General features: G+C 44.3%; 1 protein-coding gene across 6 annotated transcripts in view; it reads right to left on the minus strand.

Annotated features, from left to right (window-relative positions):
* The window catches only part of TJP1 (tight junction protein 1), a 259464-nt gene extending 237856 nt beyond the window's left edge, over positions 1–21608 (minus strand). For all 6 annotated transcript variants that reach the window (XM_070775278.1, XM_070775275.1, XM_070775274.1 and 3 more), the window contains exons 1-2: positions 21414–21608; positions 9627–9759 (exon numbers count right to left, since the gene is read on the minus strand). In XM_070775278.1, coding sequence (XP_070631379.1) covers positions 9627–9759; positions 21414–21583 — 303 coding nt within the window. In that variant the 5' untranslated portion in view covers positions 21584–21608. The remainder of the gene's footprint in view (positions 1–9626; positions 9760–21413) is intronic.
* Positions 21609–23334: the final 1726 nt, after the last annotated feature.

The following is a 23334-nucleotide window of genomic DNA, read 5'->3' on the forward strand; positions in this document are numbered from 1 at the left end:
AACCGGAGCCCTTGAGGGAGATGGTCAGACAAAATCCAGGAGCAGCTTTCCTGAGACTGAAATACAAACTAATGCAGAAAACTAAACTAAAGGCTTCTCCACGCTTCCCAGGTGGCACTAGTGGTAAAGAACCCGCCTGTCAAAGCACAAAACAGAACAGACAAGATTTCAATCCCTGGGTCGAGACGATCCCCTAGAAGAGGGCATGGCAACCCACAGTATTCTTGCCTGGAAAATCCCATGGACAGAGGAGCCTGGCGGGCTACAGTCCATGGCGATGCGGAAAGTTGGACATGAATGAAGAGACTTAGCATGCACATGGTCAACTCACCAGTTGGGAATTTCTCACTGGCCAATTTCTCTGAGTCTCTGGCTTCTACCCAGTTTGCTCAAATATATACACTGTGTTCCGCTTCCCTCCATCCAAAGGTTTCTCATTCAGTGCTTGTAAATTGTATTTTTTATATTTTTTCCTTAAGACCTAAATTTCTAAAAGGACCGTTTTCTCCTCAGTTCTGACAAATAAAATCCTGCCTAAAACTAGAGCCAACAAACTTTGTAACTAGCAGTTGTTAGTGAAAAGAAACTCTGAAGAGATCAGAGATATCAGCAAAGGTCCAAGATGGAGACAAAATTCTGAGTTCCAAAAGCAATCCAACAAGCCTGCTGGATAAAGACAGGCTGACAATGTTACAAGAACAAGAATGATTAGCATGTGTATACCTGAAATTTGAAATTAAAAAAAAATAAATAAATAAAATAATCTTTAAAAAAAAAAAAAAAAAAAAAAGAATAGTAGGACAAATACATGAATGCATGAGGGTCTGCCAGCCCAGAAAGCAATCAGAGGGGAAAGGGGAATTTAAATTAAAGAAAAGAAAAAAAAAAAAAAAGAATGATTAGAGCCGCTGTGTTTATTAACCATTTACAAAGTCCTTGTAAGACTGTCTGTAAGAGTCCCTTAGAAACATCTGGACATTCATAGTTTAATGGAGAAGTGACCATTACAGACAATGCAGCTCCCACTAACTGGCTGTCAACTGACAACTGCATTCAGACTGGTCTATGGAAGTCATGAAATCACATCGGCAACCTGATTCTTTTTTTTTATTTCAATATTGAATTGGCTGTACTGGGTCTTAGTTATAGCATGGGGATCTTTAGCTGGGGCATGTGGGATCTAGTTCCCTAATCAGAGATTGAACCTGATTGAATCAGAGGGTTCCCTGCATTGGGGGCACAGAGTCTCAGCCACTGGACCACCAGGGAAGTTCCAACAGCCAGACCCTTCTGTTCCCCAAGCTGAATCCTGTGACTCTGGGAAACTGCTTTGGGTGGTGATTCTGGTGGATCTCTGTACCCTCCAGCCACGTTCCTTCCACAAAGGGCCGGGACTGGCCACAGCACATAGGCACCCAGCGATGCGGCCACTCAGGGAGCCGGGACTGGTGAGGACAGACTATTTCTGCTTGAGCACAGAACCTGAGGTTGGTCGTGAGGAAACACGGAACAGACCCCGGATGAGGATGTGTTCAAACCGCCAATAAGAGATACGACACCCAGAAACGATGCATGCTTGGATGGGAGATGTGGACTGGACAGAACTGCCCTGACAGTGCTGACTTCCTGCCTTGGTTCTATGGGCTGCATCGTGATTAGGCAGAGAAAGGCCTAGTGTGAGGGAACTAAACCCAAAAGAGTTTAGAGGCCGTGGGACATCGTATCTACAGCTTGCTCTCAAGCAGTTCAAGGGACTCTCAAGAGTCTTCTCCAACACCACAGTTCAAAAGCATCAATTCTTCGGCAGTCAGCTTTCTTTATGGTCCAACTCTCACATCTATACATGACTACTGGAAAAACCATAGCTTTGACTAGATGGACCTGTGTTGGCAAAGTAATGTCTCTGCTTTTTAATATGCTGTCTAGGTTTGTCATAGCGTTTTTACCAAGGAGCAAGTGTCCTTTAATTTCATGGCTGCAGTCACCATCGGCAGAGATTTTGGAGCCCAAGAAAATAAAGTCTGTCACTGTTTCCATTGTTTCCCCATCTATTTGCCATGAAGTGATGAGACCGGATGCCATGATCTTAGTTTTTTGAATGCTGAGTTTTAGACCAGCTTTTTCACTCTCTTCTTTCACTTTCATCCAGAGTCTCTTTAGTTCCTCCTCACTTTTTGTCATAAGGGTGGTGTCACTACATATCTGAGGTTATTGATATTTCTCCTGGTCTTGATTCCAGCTTGAGCTTCACCCATTCTCACATTTTGCATGATGTACTCTGCATATAAGTTAAAAAGCAGGGTGATAATATAGAGCCTTGACATACTCCTTTCTCAATTTAGAACCAGTTCCTTGTTCCACATCTGGTTCTAACTATTGCTTCTTGATCTGCATATAGGTTTCTCAGGAGGCAAGTAAGGCAGTCTGGTATTCGCATCTCTTTAAGAATTCTCCACAGTTTGTTGTGATCCACACAGTCAAAAGGTTTAGCGTACTCAATGAAGCAGATGCATTTCTGGAACTCTCTTGCTTTTTCTATGACCTAACTGATGTTGGCAATTTGATCTCTGGTTCCTCTGCCTTTTCTAAAACCAGCTTGAACATCTGGCAGTTCTTGGTTCATGTACTGTTGAAGCTTAGCTTGGTGAATTTTGAGCATTACTTTGCTAGCATGTGAAATAAGTGCAACTGTGTGGTAGTTTGAACATTCTTTGGCATTGCCTTTCTTTGGGATTAGAATGAAAACGACCTTTTCCAGTCCTGTGGCCACTGCTGAGTTTTCCAAATTTGCTGGCATTTTGAGTGCAGCACTTTCACAGCATCATCTTTCAGGATTTCAAATAGCTCAGCTGGAATTCCATCACCTCCACTAGCTTTATCCATAGTGATGCTTCCTAAGGCCCAATTGACTTTGCACTCCAGGATGTCAGGCTCTAGGTGAGCGATCACACCACAGTGGTTATCCGGGTTATAAAGATCTTTTTTGTACAGCTTTTCTGTGTATTCTTGCCACCTCTTCTTAGTATCTTCTGTTTTTGTTAGGTCCATACTGTCTGTCCTTTATTGTGCCCATCTTTGCATGAAATGTTCCCTTGGTATCTAATTTTCTTAAAGAGATCTCTAGTCTTTCTCATTCTATTGTTTTCCTCTATTTCTTTGCACTGATTCACTTAGGAAGGCTTTCTTATCTCCCTTGCTATTCTTTGGAATTCTGCATTCAGATGGGTGTATCTTTCCTTTTCTCCTTTGCCTGTTGTGTCTCTTCTTTTCTCAGCTACTTGTAAGGCCTCCTCAGACAGCCAGTTTGCCTTTTGCAATTTTCTTGGGGATGGTTTTGATCACCACCTCCTGTACAATGTCACGAACCGTACAGGTTTTGATTATGCTTCTCCTGGGACATCATACTGATGCTGGGGCACACACACCTTTCACAGAGCACCAGATCCATCGTAACTTAACCCCTTCAGATTGGCTTGAATTAAGCATTAACTATCTGGTCTGTACAGTGGTGAGCTCCAGACCTGCAAGGGTATATAAGTGGATCTTGCCAGTTACTGACACAATACCCACTTCCTCCTTCTTCCTCACCAGCAGAACCTTACTTTATCCCCTATAGCCCTGTGCTACCAACACTTCCCACTTCTTCTCCTTCCTCAGAACTGGGGAGGACAACATGACACAGTTGCTGCCAAAGAGATATAGGAGGACATCCCTAAGAGAACATGATCTCCTCTGAAATAACTGGACAAGGCTTCCTGGGGACAAAGTCTCCCCTTTAGGCTGGCTCTGGCTTGTGCTTCTCAATGGAAACACAAGATATGAGGGCAGTCCTGCAGCAGCCATGTGGAGGCCACAGGAGACAGGCCTGAGGACCCAGGCCTACAGACTGAGGGGGCGTGCACAGGTGGAGAGAGCTGGGTCTCATCACAGCAGAGGGCTGGTGGGCCCATGACTGCCTATCCTAGAAGCCTACTGAGAAAAATCCTTGGCAGCTGATTTTATTACTATTATAAATAACATTAATAAATTACTGTAATTCAATCACCCAACTCTTACATACATATAGCTGTTGTTTGTTTATGGATTTTTTTTTTTTTTTTTTGCACTTCTTTGGTCAAAGAGCCCAAGCTAAGCAAATCAATACACATCATTCACCAAGTCCTGGTCCAGGAAAAGGCCTGATGAAAAAAATGGGAAGGGGTAAAGGGAGCTCCAGGGGAGGGTTTCCATGCTTGTAGGAGAGACTCCCCTCCTTCCAGACCTCATCCATGTGGATGTGAGGCCTGTGCCACACTCATCATGTGACAATCCTACTGATGAAGTCCACTGGATTCAGTGAGTTCTGAAGATCACCCCACTAGATTCTGCACCTCTAGGAATGTGACCTGATAAACATCCTGAAAGTTCAGGCCACTCTGAGTCAGTGTTTAACATGCAATCAGGAACATTTTCACTGCCTCAAAATGTGAAGGGCATGGCAATTTTGAGAACAGAAGCTGCCATAATCATCTCTTCCACCATCATCACCACAACCACCACCACCACCACCATCTGTACCACTACCATCACCTCCATCACAATTACTGCCACCACCATTATTACCACCATCATGTCCATCACCTCTGCCACCATCACACCTCCATTCCACTGCCACAACTATCGCAGCACCACCACCACAATCATCCCCATCACCACCTCCATCACCATAACACCAACTCCATCACCACACCAGTACCATCTCCACCACTGCCACGTCCACTATCACTACCAACTCCATCTCCACCACCACCTCCACTATCACTACCATCGCCACCACACCATGACCCTCACCACCACCTCCACCTCCAACACTTACCTCCTCTACCTCCATCAGTACCGCCACATCTACTTTGGTTATTCAAACAAAATGTTCCCCTTACTGCTTCATGTTCAGGCATATCCCCCGTAACAGGAGCCAATATATGAAGCTGCTTCCTTTTCCTGTATGTCACACGAGTGCCATTATTTTCCATGTCCTTTTGCTCCTCAGCCTCACCACTTTAACATTTAGTGGTCTCTCAGCTTTCCTCTACTCAGCTACCATGGCTATTGAAGCAAAGAGTTAACCAACACAATCAACCAACAAACACTGAATGAGCACAGACCCGTCACGCTCAGCATCTGGGGAATACAAAAGACATGCTCACTGCCTTTGAGAAGCTGAGGCACATCATCAGTGGGGAGTAGACCATGCACTGAGAGGCGAGAATGCAGTGAGATGTGCAGATGGCCTGGGGTCAGCATCCCCAACTACACAGAGATACCCAAAGAGAAGAGAAAGATGCCACATCATTAGAGCTCAGGGTGAGAGGAGCGGAGAGGACCCACGAGGCTCACTGCTGTTTCTTCTAAACTCTCCTCGGATGAGGCAGGTGTGGGGGTCAGCAGGGAACAGGGAGCAGCAGACTCCTCCCACCAAACCAGGAAGCAGGGTTAGCTGGTGTTCAGTGTCCCATGCATCTTCTCCCTCCACAGACTTTGCACCTTACCTGCCAGCTTGTCATTCATCTGTCAGGCACCAGTAAAGCAAACCTGACATACGGCCAAGGTCAAAGGGACATTTAGTTTCAAAATCAGGCTTCAGCATGCTGCACATCTCACAGGAGGAGGTCGTGGGGAAGGGAAGAAGGAGAAAATTTCGTCACTGAAATTCCCACAGGGGTATAAGATCTTCCAAGAGCCTACACAGATGCCCCTTTACCAGGAGAAAATGTTTCTTTTCAAATGTGAAAACTGCTGATCATTACAAAACCACAGAACTATTATTCATGCAGCAGTGAAATGTGACTTATTGGCCCCAAAATGTAACACTCCAAATAATATCTTCACATATAAATACTCCTGGAAGGGTTTGAAACATGTATCATTTTGCCTAAGGGTTCTCAGTGATGACTGAATCCTTCTTTCACTCAAGGCTAAGTGAACAGAGACATAAGTTTTTAATTAGTTCACTGTTTCCATTTATTGTGCAGAGTTTTTGTAGTATTTCTCTGTTGGAAGAAAGAGAAATTAGCAATCAAGGTTTACACCCACAAAGTAGGAAATAAATTCCTTAAGTTCACGTTCAGAACAGCTTCCCAAATGGAAGGAGTCCCACCCAGCTGGCTCCTATTTTAGAGGGGAGGAATAATTAAGAAAAGCCATCAAATTCCAAGCAGTCTGTTGAATTTTTAAAGTATCACTTAAGACTCTTTGACAATACACTTCAGGATCCGAGAGGGAGGAAGGGACAGAAGTGAAAATGCAACTCGATGGCTCTAAAGTTGATGCAAGGACAGTACAGTGGCATGGAAGAGCTAAGAACAGAAACACCATTAGCTAGATCTCAAGACTTCTCTTCTTCATATGGATCATCAATACATCACTCCATCACCCCAAGGGAGAAAAGGAACTTGTCACGTTGTTTATATAGCATTTTACACATGAAAGTGTTGAAGAACGGCTCAGGTTTTCTAGGTGTAACACATCTTCATAACAGACTCGTCCATTCCAGGCCTCGCCTGAGAAAACTGTACCAACATCCCCGGGAGCTGTCTGAGGACCTCGGCAGACTGGATGGATTCCAGTCCCCTCAGGAAAATGGGATGTCAATCTATGATGCTGCAGGGTTTACCAAATGAACTGGAAAGACCATCTCATTAAATCCCCACAGAGAAAGCTGAAACAATCACCTCTCCCCAGGGGTGAAACGGCATCTCTCTGACGCCAGAACCAAAGCCAATGGTCTCAGCTGGAACTTGAAGCCTCTCAGCCAGAAATCAGGACCTTGACACCATGGCAAGTGGACCTGCTGCTCCACTTGCCAAGTTCTTCCAAAATCAATAAAGATTGCATTTTTTCTCAGGCAAAGTTAAAAGCAAAGTGTAAAAATACTACATGTTCTTCTGCTGGTCACACAAATTTGATATATATCCACATGAATGAAGTTTTAGTTCATGACCATGAACTTAGACCATGAACTAAGTTTTAGTCTTTCAATTTCAAGGCTCTCTGTTTACTATGGCAGCTGACAAAGGAAGCCATAGAGTTAATAAAAATTTTTACAATTTAAAAATTACCGTACAGTATGACAAATTTTCCAGTCTGCTTGAACTAGAAGAACATCTCTAAAGAGAGTCCTGCAATGGCTGAGCTATATCCTGACGACAGTGAGGGTGTGTGCTCCTGTCCCATTGGAAGTCATCGTGGACCCTTTCCCAGGGAGCATCTACCTGTTAAGACTTTGCGGCAAAGGTTTTAAAATCTGGTTCTCCACAATTATATGGTAGAGCCAACTGCATTAGAGAATCAAATCTAAATACTTTTTGCCTCCCATGAAATCCTTTTCTAAACTGTTTTTTAAAAGGGTAACACTCCTTTAAAAAAAAAAAAGATAAAATTTGAAAGTGGGGGGATAAAGTCCTTTTTCAGCCCCAGGCCAAAGAAACTCCATGTCCTAATATCTTCTGGATACTACAGTATTATCTGGCTGCAGCTTGTGGTAGAAAGTGGGAATAGCCAAGCTGGGAGAGTGTTCTTTCTATTATTTTATTGTTCAGAAAATCATCAGTTCATTGCTTTGCTAAAAATGTTACATTATGTTCATTTTAAAAATTTCTGACAATCTAAAAATGTTAAACAACAAAATATAAAATTGCTGCCCCACCAACCATAACTGCAAAAACCTGAGACAGAAAATCAAATTGCAAAAAATGCAAACTGATTGTGGTAATTACATTTCATTAATACATTCCCATCGCTGACAAGTAGATGAACTGTCAGAATGTGGCCTTTCAATGCACTCTGCAGAAAGTAGAACACCAAAGTCAGAGCCAGGACAGTGTGTGCGGCCAAGTACATCCCATACCAGTACCCACAGCTCCTCCCCAGAATCCACTTTCCTGAACTCAGCTGTAGCTCTCCTTGAACCTAATGTCAGAATCTTTCCCCAGAGAGATGTTAAAACGTTTCACCTTTGAGATAAAGTCAAACAAGAAAGATCATCACAAAGAAATAAACTAAGTCTGCACCTGGCCAGTGCTATTTTTCCCATGCTTAGACTGTAAACTATCTTCAGCCAAATCAGCTCTTTCATACACAGAATGAGACAGGAAATCTACCATCAATAATTTGTAATCATGATCATGACAATAAAAAGATAACTCTATTAACCAACTTTTCCTCACAGATGAAATAATCTATTATTTGAGAAACTGAAGTTAACCTTATAAGAAGTTAAGCTTTTCTCCTGTCACATTCCAGAGAAATTTTAACATCTTCCCCAACCACAAAAAATTGTTTAAGCAAGTAAGCATACTTTATGACATGCCAAATTAATCAGTTAGCTGATTATGCTTCAGTAATGATAATAACAATAAGATTTTACATCATATAAAATAATTTGATGGAATTTCAACTCTCATTTGTATATTATTCTCAAATTTGAATTAACAAATAATTAAAATTTGTTTCTCAGTTCGCTTTATTTTAGACAGACTTCTATTTTCCTCTGTCACTCTGGTAGGTCTACTCAGCAAGAATTTACCATCTTTTTACCTTTTTCAGTTATTGTTTGAACATCTTCTGATAGGTCACATTTTACCTTCTTAAGACTGACATGGTCAAGTGTACTTTTAAGTAAAATAGTTGGGTAAAATTATTTTAATGAAGATGTTGGAAAATGAAGGAAAAAAACCCAAAACATCCATTATTACTAAAACTTTTCATCAATTATAGGTAAAAAATGTTCCAGTTCTATCCTCAAAAAAGACAGGCTTTACTTCTATACTTTCTAACTGCTTTTTGAAACAATAATGGTCAGTGGTATTTTCATAATTCTGAATTTCTCAGAGCTCAAAAAGGGGAGAAATTAACATATCTAGTCTAAGCATCCCAAACATCCATTAATTTGCCAATGAATCCTACAGCACATACATATGAAAAAAAATCTCACAGCTGGTTTTCTCATAGAGAAAACCCTAGTGTTTCCTTTATGGCATTAAGTAGCTCTTCTAGACCAGGACAACACAATTAACAGGAAAGGACAATGGGGCCTGAACGTGGCGGTGTTCTCTAAAGACATCACAAATTCACCATATGCCTTGTGAAAACCTGTTACCTTGCCTGGTGAAAAAAGACCACTAATGTTAACCACCAAGAACAAAAAGAAATCACCACCGTTAACTGAACCAGGATCTGTCCTAATATAATAATAGCAGTGCACCTCTATTTTCCAGAACTACCAGGAAGTTGGGTGTTTGGGGTTCATCAAATACTTAGGTCTGTACCTACATTAACATGTGGATTTGTGATTTTCCAAGAAATTTACTTCATCCACTGACCTTAACTCAGTTTTTATTGTAGAGTTCAGGAAACATATCTTTATCTTGGTCTGTGAACCAGAATCATCATTATGAACCACTTATCATAAACGTAACTATGGGTACTGGTTAAGAAAGTTACACCGCTTGGTAATCTGTTGGGTAAACCAGTTTTTACTGAAAAATGCTTAACACAAAATAAGCCTGTTGCCTTTTAATGAAATTTTTTAAAATTCAATTTTTTCATATGCTTTGAAAAGGAATAAAAGTCTTAAACCATCCACTCACAGTGAGTTCACAGAAATCGATGCTATCGAGGCTCTTGCTCCTGTGCAGTCTCCCTTTAATTCGTCTTAAAGAAGGCTTTCCTTGGCTGACACTAGAAGTAGCACCACTGGGGTTTTCAGAGGACGGCGTTACCCTGCAAGAAGAGGAAAGCACTTAAGACAACAGGCTCGCAGATGAGCACATTTCTCAGTACGAGGTCGACATTTACTCGAGAACAGCTGTGGAAAAGCCATTCTTTTCCAGCTAGAGAGCTAAGAACCACAGTGGAGCTGCCTTCTATCCGGCACCTTTGTAGGTATTTCTCAGCAGCTTCTGAGTTTAGAGATCTCTAGCGACAGTTCAAATATTACAACATAGGATCCACTGAGAGTCAGTTCTGTGACCATGAGAGAAGCAATCAAGACTGGACTGACGTTTCCTAGGTGACTGAGAAGCGCCGTTCCCTGGGGTAGTTATTCATCAAGTGCTCAGCTGGGTGCCTGGCACACCAGTGCACCAGCCGTCATGTGCACCAACACAGACACTGTTCAGGAGGCTTTTGTTAAGCATGACAATAGCCTTTAAAAATCTAACCATGACAGCCGACACTTAATTCAGTATTACTATGGAACTAAGAAAATACAGATAAGAAGAAACGGCACATGAACTAAGCCATCTACAGAACACACACTGGGCTATGTGTTCACACATACAAACACACACTCAAGACTGCCACGTGTTCTTCCATGTCTGTGCCACTGCTGGTGGCAGTCCTAAACAAGATGCCTTGGGAATCTGGGAGGAAACTGCTCAGTGGATTATGGTCTCAGCAATAATAAAGATTATAAGGTAATGAGACTGATTTGTAAGTGAGGTCTGGGAAAAACAGCATTCTAATTATACTCAGAGCTTCTATTTGTAATACATTTCATGTTCATGAATTTATCAACCTTCACAACATATTTAACTTTTGATATTTAAAATGCTGTTTTCTGGGACTTCTCTGGGTGTCCAGGCTTTATGACTCCATGCTTCCACTGGAAAGGCCATGAGTTCAACCCCTGGTTGCGGAACTAAGATTCCATATGCCTCTTGGCCCAAAAATCAAAACACAAAATATAAGCAATATTGTAACAAATTCAATAAAGACTACAAATGGTCCACATTAAAAAGAAAAAAACTCAAAAAAAATAAAATGTTTTCTGAAAAGGATAAGCTATGTCTGCTACTGCTTGAAAAGGACACAAGGATGACTACTAGCAAAACAAATTGAACTTAATAAAAATACGATAGGAGTAAATACCATAAAAGAGACTTGTTTAGGTACACCTACAGTGGGCTGGAGGAAGCACAAGCTGGAATCAAGATTGCCGGGAGAAATATCAATAACCTCAGATATGTAGATGACACCACCCTTATGGCAGAAAGTGAAGAAGAACTAAAGAGCCTCTTGATGAAAGTGAAAGAGGAGAGTGAAAAAGTTGGCTTAAAGCTCAACATTCAGAAAACTAAGATCATGGCATCTGGTCCCATCATTTCATGGGAAATAGATGGGGAAACAGTAGAAACAGTGGCTGACTTTATTTTTCTGGGCTCCAAAATCACTGCAGATGGTGACTGCAGCCATGAAATTAGAAGATGCTTACTCCTTGGAAGGAAAGTTATGACTAACTAGACAGCATATTAAAAAGCAGAGACATTAATTTGTCAACAAAGGTCTGTCTAGTCAAGGCTATGGTTTTTCCTGTGGTCATGTATGGATGTGAAAGTTGGACTATAAAGAAAGCTGAGCGCCAAAGAATTGATGCTTTTGAACTGTGGTGTTGGAGAAGACTCTTGAGAGTCCCTTGGACTGCAAGGAGAGCCAACCAGTCCATCCTAAAGGAAATGAGTCCTGGGTGTTCATTGGAAGGACTGACATTGAAGCTGAAACTCCAATACTCTGGCCACCTGATGCGAAGAGCTGACTCATTTGAAAAGACCCTGATGCAGGAGGAGAAGGGGACGACAGAGGATGGGATGTTTGGATGGCATCACCAGCACAATAGACATGGGTTTGGGTGGACTCCGGGAGTTGGTGATGGACAGGGAGGCCTGGCATGCTGCAGTTCACAGGGTCACAAAGAGTTGGACATGACTGAGCGACTGAACTGAACAGTTTAAAAGTACTCCGTCCACACAGTTAGAATATTTGAACAGTACAGAAAAGACACAAAAATGACAAATAAAAGCCTGGTGCTTCCCTGGAAGTCCAGCAGTTAGGACTCCAAGCTTCTACTGCAGGGGTGGGAGTTCAATCCCTGGTTGGGGAACTAAGATCCAGTGTCCAGCATGGAGAGGCACAGATCAAAAAAAGGAAAAAAAAAAAAAAAGGCCTCCCTTATCACCCTCATGCCAAATCTCTACCATTTTTCTTAAGGACAATCATTACCAACAGTTTTCTGGAAAACCTCTCAAATGATCACATTTATCTATGTATGTTTTAATCTCCTTTTGAAAATTTTAAGGAACCAAATTGTTTATATTGCCCTGTATCTTATATTTTTCACTTAATTACCTATCTTGACACTCTTCCCATTGTAACCCATACAGATCTATTTCATTCTTTTTTAATGGTTAACCATAGCATTGTCATTGCTGTTTAGCCGCTAAGTTGTGTCCAACTCCTTGCAACCTCATGGACTGTAGCCCACCAGGCTCCTCTGTTTATGGGGATTCTCCAGGTAAGAATACTGGAGTGGGTTGCCTTTTCTTCATCCTGGGGATCTTCCCAATCCAGGGACCAAACCTGAGTCTCCTGCGTTGCAGGCAGATTCTTTACCACTGAGCTATAAGGGAAGCCCCACTTTATAGTAAAAGTATACCATATTTATTTAAACATTTCCCTGTGATGGGCATTCAGTTTAGGTTTCAAATGTTTGCTCCAAAAAAGAAGAAAAAAGAAGCTCCAATTAAGCAACTATGAAAGTGAAGTTGCTCAGTCATGTCCGACTCTTGGTGACCCCATGGACTACAGCTTACCAGGCTCCTCTGTCCATGGGATTCTCCAGGCACGAGTACTGGACTGGGTTGCCATTTCCTTCGCCAGGGGATCTTCCCATCCCAGGGATTGAAGCCTGGTCTCCCACATTGTAGGCAGACGTTTTACCGTCTGAGCCACCAGGGAAGTGCTATCAAACCAAAAATCAATAGTTTTAGGAGCTCCTAACTTGTCTCTCTTCATCCCTTTCTTTTGTGACTCTTCAGCTTACTCCTCCAGATTTCTAATTTGCTTTTTAGTTCTGTCAATTTGTCCATTCTTTCACTTCAATGAGTAAATTTTACATTTCTAGTGTCCAGTATGTTTTTATTAACAGAATTCTCTCCTGTATCTTTCTGAAAAACATGTAGATCCAATGTTTTTTTTTCCTTCAGAGACTATAGTTTCTCTGCCTGTTGAAGATGCTAAGTAAGTCTCTAAAGACTGGCTTTTCCCAACTGCTGTGTGATCTGTACAGTCTACATCTATCTCCACTGGAGAACTTCTGTATCCCCACAGGAGCGCTTACCAGGCCTGCCCGCAGCAGCTTTGGCAGACAGGACACGCTGCCAGAAGGCATATGAGGCCATGTCTCTTCTGGGTCAGGGCACGCAGTGGCCATCTCAGGTCCAGCCCCAGTGCCCACAGTACCGCCACAGTGAGAAAGCAACATGGCTGTCCCCTCGGCGTCACATCTCAGTGAGGACAAGCGGTGTATCCGATGAACTCCCCCCATGCCCTCAGCTCCTTCCAGTCCTTGAAGCTGCCTTAAGCCATCCACCCTTAACTTTGCAGCAATCTTCTGCATTTTCTGGACAATGGTTTCAGCGAGGCTGTTCTCTCTATAGAACTACCCCTGCCTACTAACTACTCCTCAGTTGTTGTTGTTGTTCAGTTGCTAAGTCGTGTCCAACTCTTTGCACCCCCAGGACTGCAGCACACCATGCTACTCTGTCCTTCACTATCTCCCAGAGTTCGCTCAAATTCATATCCATTGAGTCAGTGATGTTACCCAATCATCTCAACCTCTGTCGCCCCCTTCTGCCCTCAATCTTTCCCAGCCTCAGGGTCTTTTCCAATGAGTCAGCTTTTCCCATCAGGTGGCTAAACTATTGGAGCTTCAGCTACATCTCTACTTCTCAGAGATCCCTCAAAAATGCTGGGCCATTGATGGTATTCTTCATTGTTTACCCAGACTGTTATTATTAATGCTGCAGCTTTTTTTCATTTATATTTTTGTTATTTCATTGGGTTCCAATGAGGACACCTTTCAAGTCACCTCCCAGAGTAAAATCCTGCTGATGTCCTTTTCACATGTTTGATTCTCAATACAAAGAGCAGCACCTTGTACAGTTTTGTTCTCCTTTCTGCAGGGAAGAGCTTCCACAAACACAGTGAAGAACTGCTCCAGAAGAGGGCATATGGTAAACAGAAACCGAATGGCACAATACAAGTCTTAGGATGTGGAGAAAGGGAACCCTCTTGCACCGCTGGTGAAAAAGTAAATTGGTACAGCTGCTATGGAGAACAGCATGGAGGTTTCTTAGAAAGCTAAAAATAGAGCTACCATATGATTCAGCAATACCTCTCCTAGACATATACCCTGAGAAAATCACAATTCAAAAAGGCACAAGTACCCCAATGTCCACTGCAGCACTGTTTACAACAGCCAGGACATGGAAGCAACCTAAATGTCCACCAATAGAGGAATGGATAAAGAAGATGTGGTACCTATACAATGGAATATTGCTCACCCATAAAAAGGAATGGAATTGAGTCATTTGTAGTGATGTGGATGAACCTAGAATTTGTCATACCAAGTGAAGTCAGAAAGGGAAAAACAAGTATCATATATTAATGCATATGTATGGAATCTGGAATAAGGGTACTGACAAATCTATCTGCAGGGCAGGAACAGAGATGCAGACATAAAGAATGAACTTGTAGACATAGCAGGGGAAAGGGAGGGTGGGACAACTTAAGAGAGCAGCAGTGACATATATATACTACCATGTGTAAAACAGATAGCTAGTGGGAAAGTGCGAAACAGTAAAAGCTCAGCTCAGTGTTCTGTGATGACCAAAAGGAATGTGATGGGGGGTGGGGTGGGAGGTCCAAGACGGAGGGGATATAGCTGATCCACTGTGTTGTACAGCAGAAACCAACACGAAATCATAAAGCAATTATATTCCAATTAAAAGAAATATATGTACAAGTCTTGAATTCTCTTTATTTCCTCTCTCTCACTTCATGTTGACAGCCCTGGTTAGGTGGTATGATAATATTAGAAATTAATACAAATGGAATATAAACTTTTTTGACAGAAGAATATTTCCAAAAGTTTTTCTCCATCTGACTTAGAGATGCATCACTAATTTCCTTTTTTCCAAACTAAAAGCCTAAAACCTAAAGTCTTCAGTAAGAATTTATGTCCACCAAATTTTGAAAATGACTAAGAGCCAAAGGAGAAGGCAATGGCACCCCACTCCAGTACTCTTGCCTGGAAAATCCCATGGACGGAGGAGGCTGGTAGGCTGCAGTCCATGGGGTCACTAAGAGTCGGACACGACTGAGCGATTTCACTTTAACTTTTCACTTTCATGCATTGGAGAAGGAAATGGCAACCCACTCCAGTGTTCTTGCCTGGAGAATCCCAGGGATGGGGGAGCCTGGTGGGCTGCTGTCTATGGGGTCGCACAGAGTCGTACACGACTGAAGCGACTTAGCAGCAGCAGCAGCAGTAGCAGCAAGAGCCAAAAAATATATCAGGATCGCAATAAAAATCTTCAATTACCAGGAGGGCTGAGCTGGCATCCACCAGGGGAATATTGGGTAGGGCAGAACCCACCTACCCACACATTCAGCAGGAGGAGGAAGGGGTCTTATCCCAAGACTGAACCAGCTCCTGGGGAGAAATCTCAGTAACTTCACAGCTCAGACCAGATCTTTGGGAAGCTAAGAGACCAGCCATTAACAAGCACATCATTCAGTCATGGCCCCCTTTCTCTGGTGAGAGATGAAGAAAAGGAATAAAGAGGTCCAGATAAATATGTAGAATATTTATACTCTTATTTAAGTAGGAGGAGCCTTGAGATATAAGATAATTTAAGATGTTGCTTCTCTTTCATTTTAATGTTATTTTGAGAATTAATTCCAGATACAGTCATATATGGACGTGAGAGTTGAACCATAAAAAAGGCTGAGCGCCAAATACAATGCTCTTGAACTGTGGTGCTGGAAAAGACTTTTAAGAATCTCTTGGACAGCAAGGAGATCAAACCAGTCAATCCTAGAGGAAATCAACCCTGAATACTCATTGGGAGGACTGATGCTGAAGCTGAAGCTCCAATACTTTGGCCACCTGATGAGAAGAGCTGATTCACTGGAAAAGACCCTGATGCTGGGAAAGATTGAGGGCAAGAGGAGAAGGGGACGACAGAGGATGAAATGGCTGGATGGCATCACCAACTCAAAGGACGTGTATTTGAACAAACTCCGGGAGTTATTGAAGGACAGGGAAGCCTGAAGTCTGCAGTCCATGGGGTTGCAAAGAGTTGGACATGACTTAGCAACTGAACAACAAACAATATTTGTGGAGATATGTGGGTCTGATAGTTCTGTGCTGGACACGAAAACACACACAAGAACACTGAGGTGCATCCACAGTTCAGGAGGGAAGCCCTGTCCACAGTGCTCCTGATGTGGAGAAGACAGCATCTGTGTTGCCCAAGGCACCCCTCTCACCCAGTCTGACCTGAATGCCTCAGACTATGGAGATGACTCCCTGAATATCAGGAGCATGGCCTCTGATGACAGGGAAGTAAAGTCAGGAATTGAGCTGTAAGCACCCTTCAACTCTGGAGTGCTTTCCCTTCAACTCTGGAAAAATCAACACTTGGCTTAAAAGGAAGTTTTTCTTTTCCTACCTCTTAATTCTACTGAATCATCCCTAGAGGGCAATTTGGGAGAAAATGTCTGCCTCTTTCCATTCCCTTCATAACTTCTTTAACAGGGTCATGTTCTCATTCGGCTGATAGGCTTAAAAGGCATAAACTCGGGGTCCACCCTCTCATTTTGTTATAACACAGGAGATTTGGCTCACGACCACTTCTGACCGCAGTTCACTTAGGACAAATAATTCCCAAGCTCATCTGCTGCTCCCACTGCTAAGAACTCAACAATAACACAGAATTGGGCAAAAACAATCGAGACGGTAAAAACAAAGCAGTTCCATCAGGACAAAACTAACAATGCTTCTACAATATACTAATTCTAAAATGTCAGCAACTGATGGCTTCAACCAAGTCAAGCTAACATGGATGAGTTAACAAGGTACCCTTTCCCGAATGTGGGTGTGAGAACAGGAGCCTTGAGGCACTGCCAAGCACAGCAGGCAGCTGACTTCAGAAGGACACTGGGTACTGTGGAAGGGTTCCTCGATAAATGCTAGTAAAATGCTAGTTTTTGTTTACAAGCATCAGACTTCAGAAACCTTACTTACTCACTGAACTGCTGTTGTCATTCAGTTGCTAAGTCATGTTCAGCTCTTTGGGACCCCAGACTGCAGCATGCCAGGATCCTCCATCCTTCATGGAGGATCACTTCTCCTCCTATCTTCTGGAGTTTGCTCAAACTCATGCCCATTGAGTCACTGATGTTATCCTCTGTTGCCCCCTTCTCCTCCTGCCCTCAATCTTTCCCAGTATCAAGTTTCTTAGATCACTGAAAAAGTCTGTATTAAATGGCCCTTAGTTGTACTTATAAACAATAATGTGTGTCACTGCCTATAATTTGCTCATTAAAGAAACCAAGGGGACATCCCTGGTAGTCCAGTGGCTATGACTCCACACTCCCAATGCAGGGGCATGGGTTCCATCCCTGATTGGGGAATTAAAGCCAGAACTAAGAGTTCATGTGTTGCAACTAAGACCCACTGCAGCCAAATAAATGTTTTTTTTTTTTAAAGGAAAGAAACCAAGGGAGGACCTGGATATGGTCCTATCCCATCAGGGACCTCTGTGAGCCATGAAGGGGCCATGGGCCACCTGGCAGAAGCAATATCATGTAAGACATGTTCCTGCCCTTTGGTTCCTGTCTTCAGTCCATCTCTCTTTCCAGACCTGCATATCCTTGCTCAAATGTGATTTTAATCCTAAGAACTGGCATAAAGCTGAGGTGTGACTCTGGACAGGCCAATGCTCTCATTTGTAAAGCTGGGGGAGACACAGCCCCCACCTTGAGGGAGATGGAGGGCCCAGCAGGGAGCAAGCTCAGTGAACGGCAGCTCTTCTTACTTTCAAAATCTGATTATGAGACGACAACTTCAGTGGTTGAATGGATACTGCGTGATCTACAATAATTATAGTCTCAACAGGGAGAAACAGACTTAGAAATATAAGAAAATGATACGACACTCTTTTCCCCTAAGATCCATGTAAATGCTCCTGAAAGCACTCAATGCAAAAATCAAAACTCTGACAACAATAAACTTATTATGAAAATACTTTTCACATTTCATCTAAAACAGACAAGAGTAACAACTCTCTGGGCCTCACACCTGCTGAGCAGATGTGGTTCCTGTGCTGGACTGAGCCTTGCCCCTCCCTGCCGCACACCCTCTAACCGAATGAATGTGATCCTGGCTAGAGAAAGGGTCTTTGCAGAGGTCACTGACTACCTAACTCTGACGACAGGTGTTCTCATAAGAGACAGAAGAGACGACAAGACACACAGGGAAGACCACGTGAAGGGGCGGAGACAGACTGAAGAGGTGTGTCCCACAAAGGTGCCCTGGAGCCACAGACGCAAGGGGCGACAGGAAGGCTTCTCCCCAGGGTATTTGGGGAACACAGCCCTGCCAACACTGACTTCAGACTCTGGGCCCAGAACTGGGAGAAAATAAACTTCTGTTGCTTTTGGAGATTTGCTACAGTCTTTAGGAAGCACTGTGTTCTATGGCTTCTGATCATCACTGACCTTTCACTGGAGGCCCTAGGGCAGGCAGCAGCCACACGAACTCATGTCTCCTTCAGGTAACAAGCCTGAGTCCCAGCTTTGTGAACAGTAATGATTCAGAACCAAACACTGCAAACACTCCCATGTACTAAACTTCTTGGAGAAGGAACCTCAAGAAGTAGGCTCCTGCAGGCTCCACTGACGCAGTGGAGTGTGTCCCCTTCAGGTTCCATGTAAAAGTGTCTGCAAGTGTGTACTCCTTTAAGGATGTGCAGAGCCAATCAGAAGGACAGAAGGACACTGCAGAGAGGAAAGCAGATGTGCACAAATGGCCAGACCAGAGAGGAGAGTGGGGCCAAAGCATTGGCCCTCTCAAGCCTAAGCTTTACTTGGACAGGCGTAAGCTTTGTGAGCGAGCAGTCTTCCCACATAGACTGTAAGAGTTAAGACAGAGGAATGCAGGGAGCATACATATCTTTCTAAACGTCCTCACATAAAGCTTCACACAAGCCATGATCAATGACCATGCTATGACCTCACATTTCATAAACGGACACAAGCTGGTGCATCCCAAGGTCTGAATGCACTGTCGATGTCGAATACTAGTTTCCACTCACCATTCTGAGGTCAGAACCCATATACACATCTAGACAAATAACAGTGCTTTTGCCTTTCATCTCCAATTCTCCACATGCAGTTGTTAGGATACTGGCAAAACAAAATGCCATCTAGAAAATAAAATGTTACCTAGAAAATTAATTCCATAAGACATAGAGACAGAGGAACCAGATGGCACAATATTCTCTGACTTAATAAAAGATTACGCATCTGTGTTCAAAAGTACCACCCACTCCAGAGTTTCATAGAGCGTGCTCTTCACTTTGCCACTGGAGAAACTAGATGAACATTCGCAAATCCACTTAACATTAGATAGAAATTCTCAAATGCTCATTTAAGACTGGGGAAAGCTCAACAAAATCTCCCTGATCTTTTCAGGCTGTCTCTTCATAAGACGGATTTTAATGTTGGTCCCAGGTCACTGCCTGCCTCAAACATGAATCTCTAGAGTACAAACATTACCTGGATTTCATTTTCTTTGTTCTGTCTTCACAAACTATACTCGGGACAGTAGTTTCAGAAGCAGTACTCCAGTGATGAGAAGGAATAAACCTAGTTTCCTGACCTTGTGACCAATCACTGCTAATATTCATGCAGAACAGCTCCTCAAACATTGTATCCACATCTTGGTTTTTAAATGTAACATCAAGAAAATTTCCTTGGGACTTTCCAGAGGGTCCAGTGGGTAGACTCTGTGCTTTCACTGCTGAGGGCCTGGGTTCAGTCCCTGGTCAGGGAACTAAGGTCCTGCAAGCCACTCAGAACAGCTGTAAAAAAAAAAAATTTCCTCAACTTTCTTTCCCACTTATGCATTATGAAGAATTCACCAATTCAACAAACACACATCTTCTGAGAATCTATTTGTACTGGAAACTAGTTGTAGGGAATTTAGTAATCAACTAAACAGACAAATGCCCTGGCCCCATACTACTTACATTGGCGGGGGGGGGGAGGGATAAAATGCGCAGCATGTTCCATACTGGTAAGCACTCAGGAGGAAAGCTGAGTTGAGGGTAAGACTGTTGGTGCCAACTTTGGCTTTGTTTTCTCTTTTTCTGTAACCCATCCATCTGGAAAGTCATCTTCAAACGTTATTGCTTGTCGCTTCAGAATAATGACATATTGTTGATACATATGCTAAAGTCTTCTTCCATGGACATTTCTTAATTCAGTGACTGTCGATTTTTACCAGCCTAGTCTTCCAGGTGTTGTCACTTGCTGTTCTTCAAATTAAAATACCTTTTGCAAAAATAAACTTCTCTTTTTCCGAACAACTGGGGGCGGGGGAAGGGGTTTCACGGGAAGAAAGTAATATTTACTCAGCACCTACTATGCAGCTGGGAGAGTGGCACTATGCACGGACCATGGCAATTCATCTACCCACGACCCCACAAGGTAGAGAGTATCATTTCCATTTTACAGAAAAAACAGACTCTCCACTAACTTGTCTACAGTCACACAGTAAGTGGCACAGCAGAAATGTAAACTTCGCTGCTCATGTATTTTGGTCTTACCTTCAAAATTCTCCACTATTGGGACTGTTTTTCTAAGCTCTTCTTTTTTCCTGACCGCTCAATCTTTGTGTTCTTTGGATGGTTATTCCATTTTGTTTTACAAAGCTGATATGAGTTTTCTACATTGCCTAAAAGCAGCCTCTTTTCCTTTCTCTATCACCTTCAAATTAAACTGGACTATGTTCAATTGAATTGAATCAAACTCTATGGGACTGTATTAAGCACGCATTTTTTAACTGAAATGACCACCGAATCCCATGATCATCACACCTTTTTTCTACATCATCATTCTTTCTACTGAACCGTTTCCCTTGTGACAGAACCAGGCATCCAACTCTCAAGTGGATGGAACATCAGGGTGACCACCGGGATTCTTGTGACATGTTTACATGCTAACAAAACGGGATACAATCCGACGGATGATCCCGTGTGTACACGGTTCCGGGTGATCCCGGACACCTTTCTCTAGCGGCTTCCAGGTGGGCGGACCGCCCCCCTCCACCGACGATGACCCCGACCTGCAGCCGATAGATGGGAGGCGCCGCAGGAAACGCAGCGCGAGAGCTGCTGGACTTTTCAGCCAGACCCGCCGGCGCAGTCCCTCCGTCTGCAGCGGTCCGGGCCCCTCCCGGTCGCGCGGTCCGGGGGTCCCTGAGCGGACAAGCGCGCCCCCCGCCCGCGCGCGCCGGCCCCCGCCCTCACCACAGCCTCCTCTTGAGCGGCAGCAGGCTGCCGCGGTTGGACGGCGTGACGCCGATGGCCATCTGCAGCACCGTCAGGTACTTCTGGTACTTCATCTTGTCCCCGCTCCGCTCGCGGCCAGGGCCCCGCCGCCGCCGCCGCCGCAGACACAGCCCCTCCAGGCGCCGCATAAGTCAGCCCTGGGCCATCCGCCGCCGCCGCGCCCGCCGCCCGCGCCCCCTGCTGCCGCCGCCGCCGCCGCCGCCGCCGTGCGTCCGGCCGTGCGTGCCGCCCCGCGCCCGCGTGCGTGCGTGCCCGCCGCTCCAGCCGCCGCCGTGCGTGGCCCGCGCCCCACCGCCCCCGCGCCGCGCACCGGCCCGCGGCGTCCGCGCGCCTCCGGGCGGCCAGCTGGCAGGGCTGCGGTACCGAGCGGCGGGAGAACCCAGCGCCCGCCCCATCCGCACCGCCTCCCGCTTCACGCACCGCCCCACCCCTTGCTCTCTCCCCCACTGCCCCCGCGGCCTCGCCCCCTCCCCGCAGTGCCCCGCTCCCTCCCCGCACCGCACCGCCCCCTTTCTGCGGCCTCGTCTCCCTCAGCTCTTGGCGGGAGCTCACTCCTCACTGCCTCCCGCAGAAGCCCAATCACAACCATCCAGAGAGGAAAAGGACTATTCTGCATTTATAATCTCCCCCAGTAGCTGTCGCCGTGACTTGGGCTCCACCTTGCAGTGTGTGGACGCTCGCTGTGTAAATTGCACGCGTGTCCGTGTGCTGTACGTATGGGTGGTGCGTGTGCACACAAGCCGGCTTCGCCGGCCGTGGACAGAACCCTGAAGTACGAAACTATCTTCATCGCACGTGAGGAAAACTAGCATTGTTCCACGAGACATTCCTAACTCTTCACTGATGATTAGGAATGTGTAGAGAAATGAGAAAAATAGCAAAACTAATCACTGCTTATACTGTAAACCGTCACACACACGAAGACTTGAACTGTTTTCTTTCTGTGCAGGAAAAGCTTAACAGGAGTGGCTTGAACGGGGCTTGTCTTCTCGTGGACGTGTCGTTTTGTGCACAGAGAGCATCTTTTCCGTGTCTTGGCAGAACGTCCTGTTTGTATCACTTTCAACACGTTATCCTCTGGGCGTTCCCTGTCACAGTGCCTTGAATGCCTCGTCTGTCCTCTGGGACGTCGTACAATCCTTTTATCCAAGCCTCTTTCCTCTTTTCATTCGTGCATTCCCCTGGGGGCAAATCTGGCATCTTTGGAAAGGTGTCGAGGTCAGCATTCCCACAGTTGCCTTTTTTTAAATATAACTCCTGTTACATTCCATGCATATTTCATGTCATTTCCACCTTTATCATTTTTTTTTTGTTTCTTTGCTGCACTTCCATCTTTGTCGCCCAATTCTATCTTTCAGTTACCTATTTTTGTTTTTTGCTTGTGGGGCGGGTAGGGGCGGATGGTGGGTGGAGGTTGGGTGTTCTTTTAACAAGGCTGTGTGGGTTTATCACTAGGAGAAAAGGAGGCAACACAATGACACACTTTGCTGACAGTGTCTGAGCTTAAAAATGCTCAAAATTTGTACTTGGATGAACCTAGAGAGTGTCATTCAGAGTGAAGTATGCAAGAAAGAGAAAAATATCATGTATTAACGCACGTGTGGAATCTAGGAAAACGGTACAGTGAACCTACATGCAGAGCAGGAATAGAGATGCAGATGTAGAGAAAAATGTATGGATACCAAGGGGAGGAGGATGGGTTGAATTAGGAGATGGGGACTGATATATACACACTGTGCTTATTTGCTTAATCTGTTTGACTATTTGCCACTGCATGGACTGTAGTCTGCCAGTCTCCTCTGTTCATGGGATTTCCCAGGCAAGAATACTGGAGTGGGTTGCCATGCCCTCCTCCAGGGGATCTTCCCAACCCAGGGAT

This window comes from Bos indicus, chromosome 21 (assembly GCF_029378745.1).
Source record: "Bos indicus isolate NIAB-ARS_2022 breed Sahiwal x Tharparkar chromosome 21, NIAB-ARS_B.indTharparkar_mat_pri_1.0, whole genome shotgun sequence".
NCBI lineage: Eukaryota > Metazoa > Chordata > Mammalia > Artiodactyla > Bovidae > Bos > Bos indicus.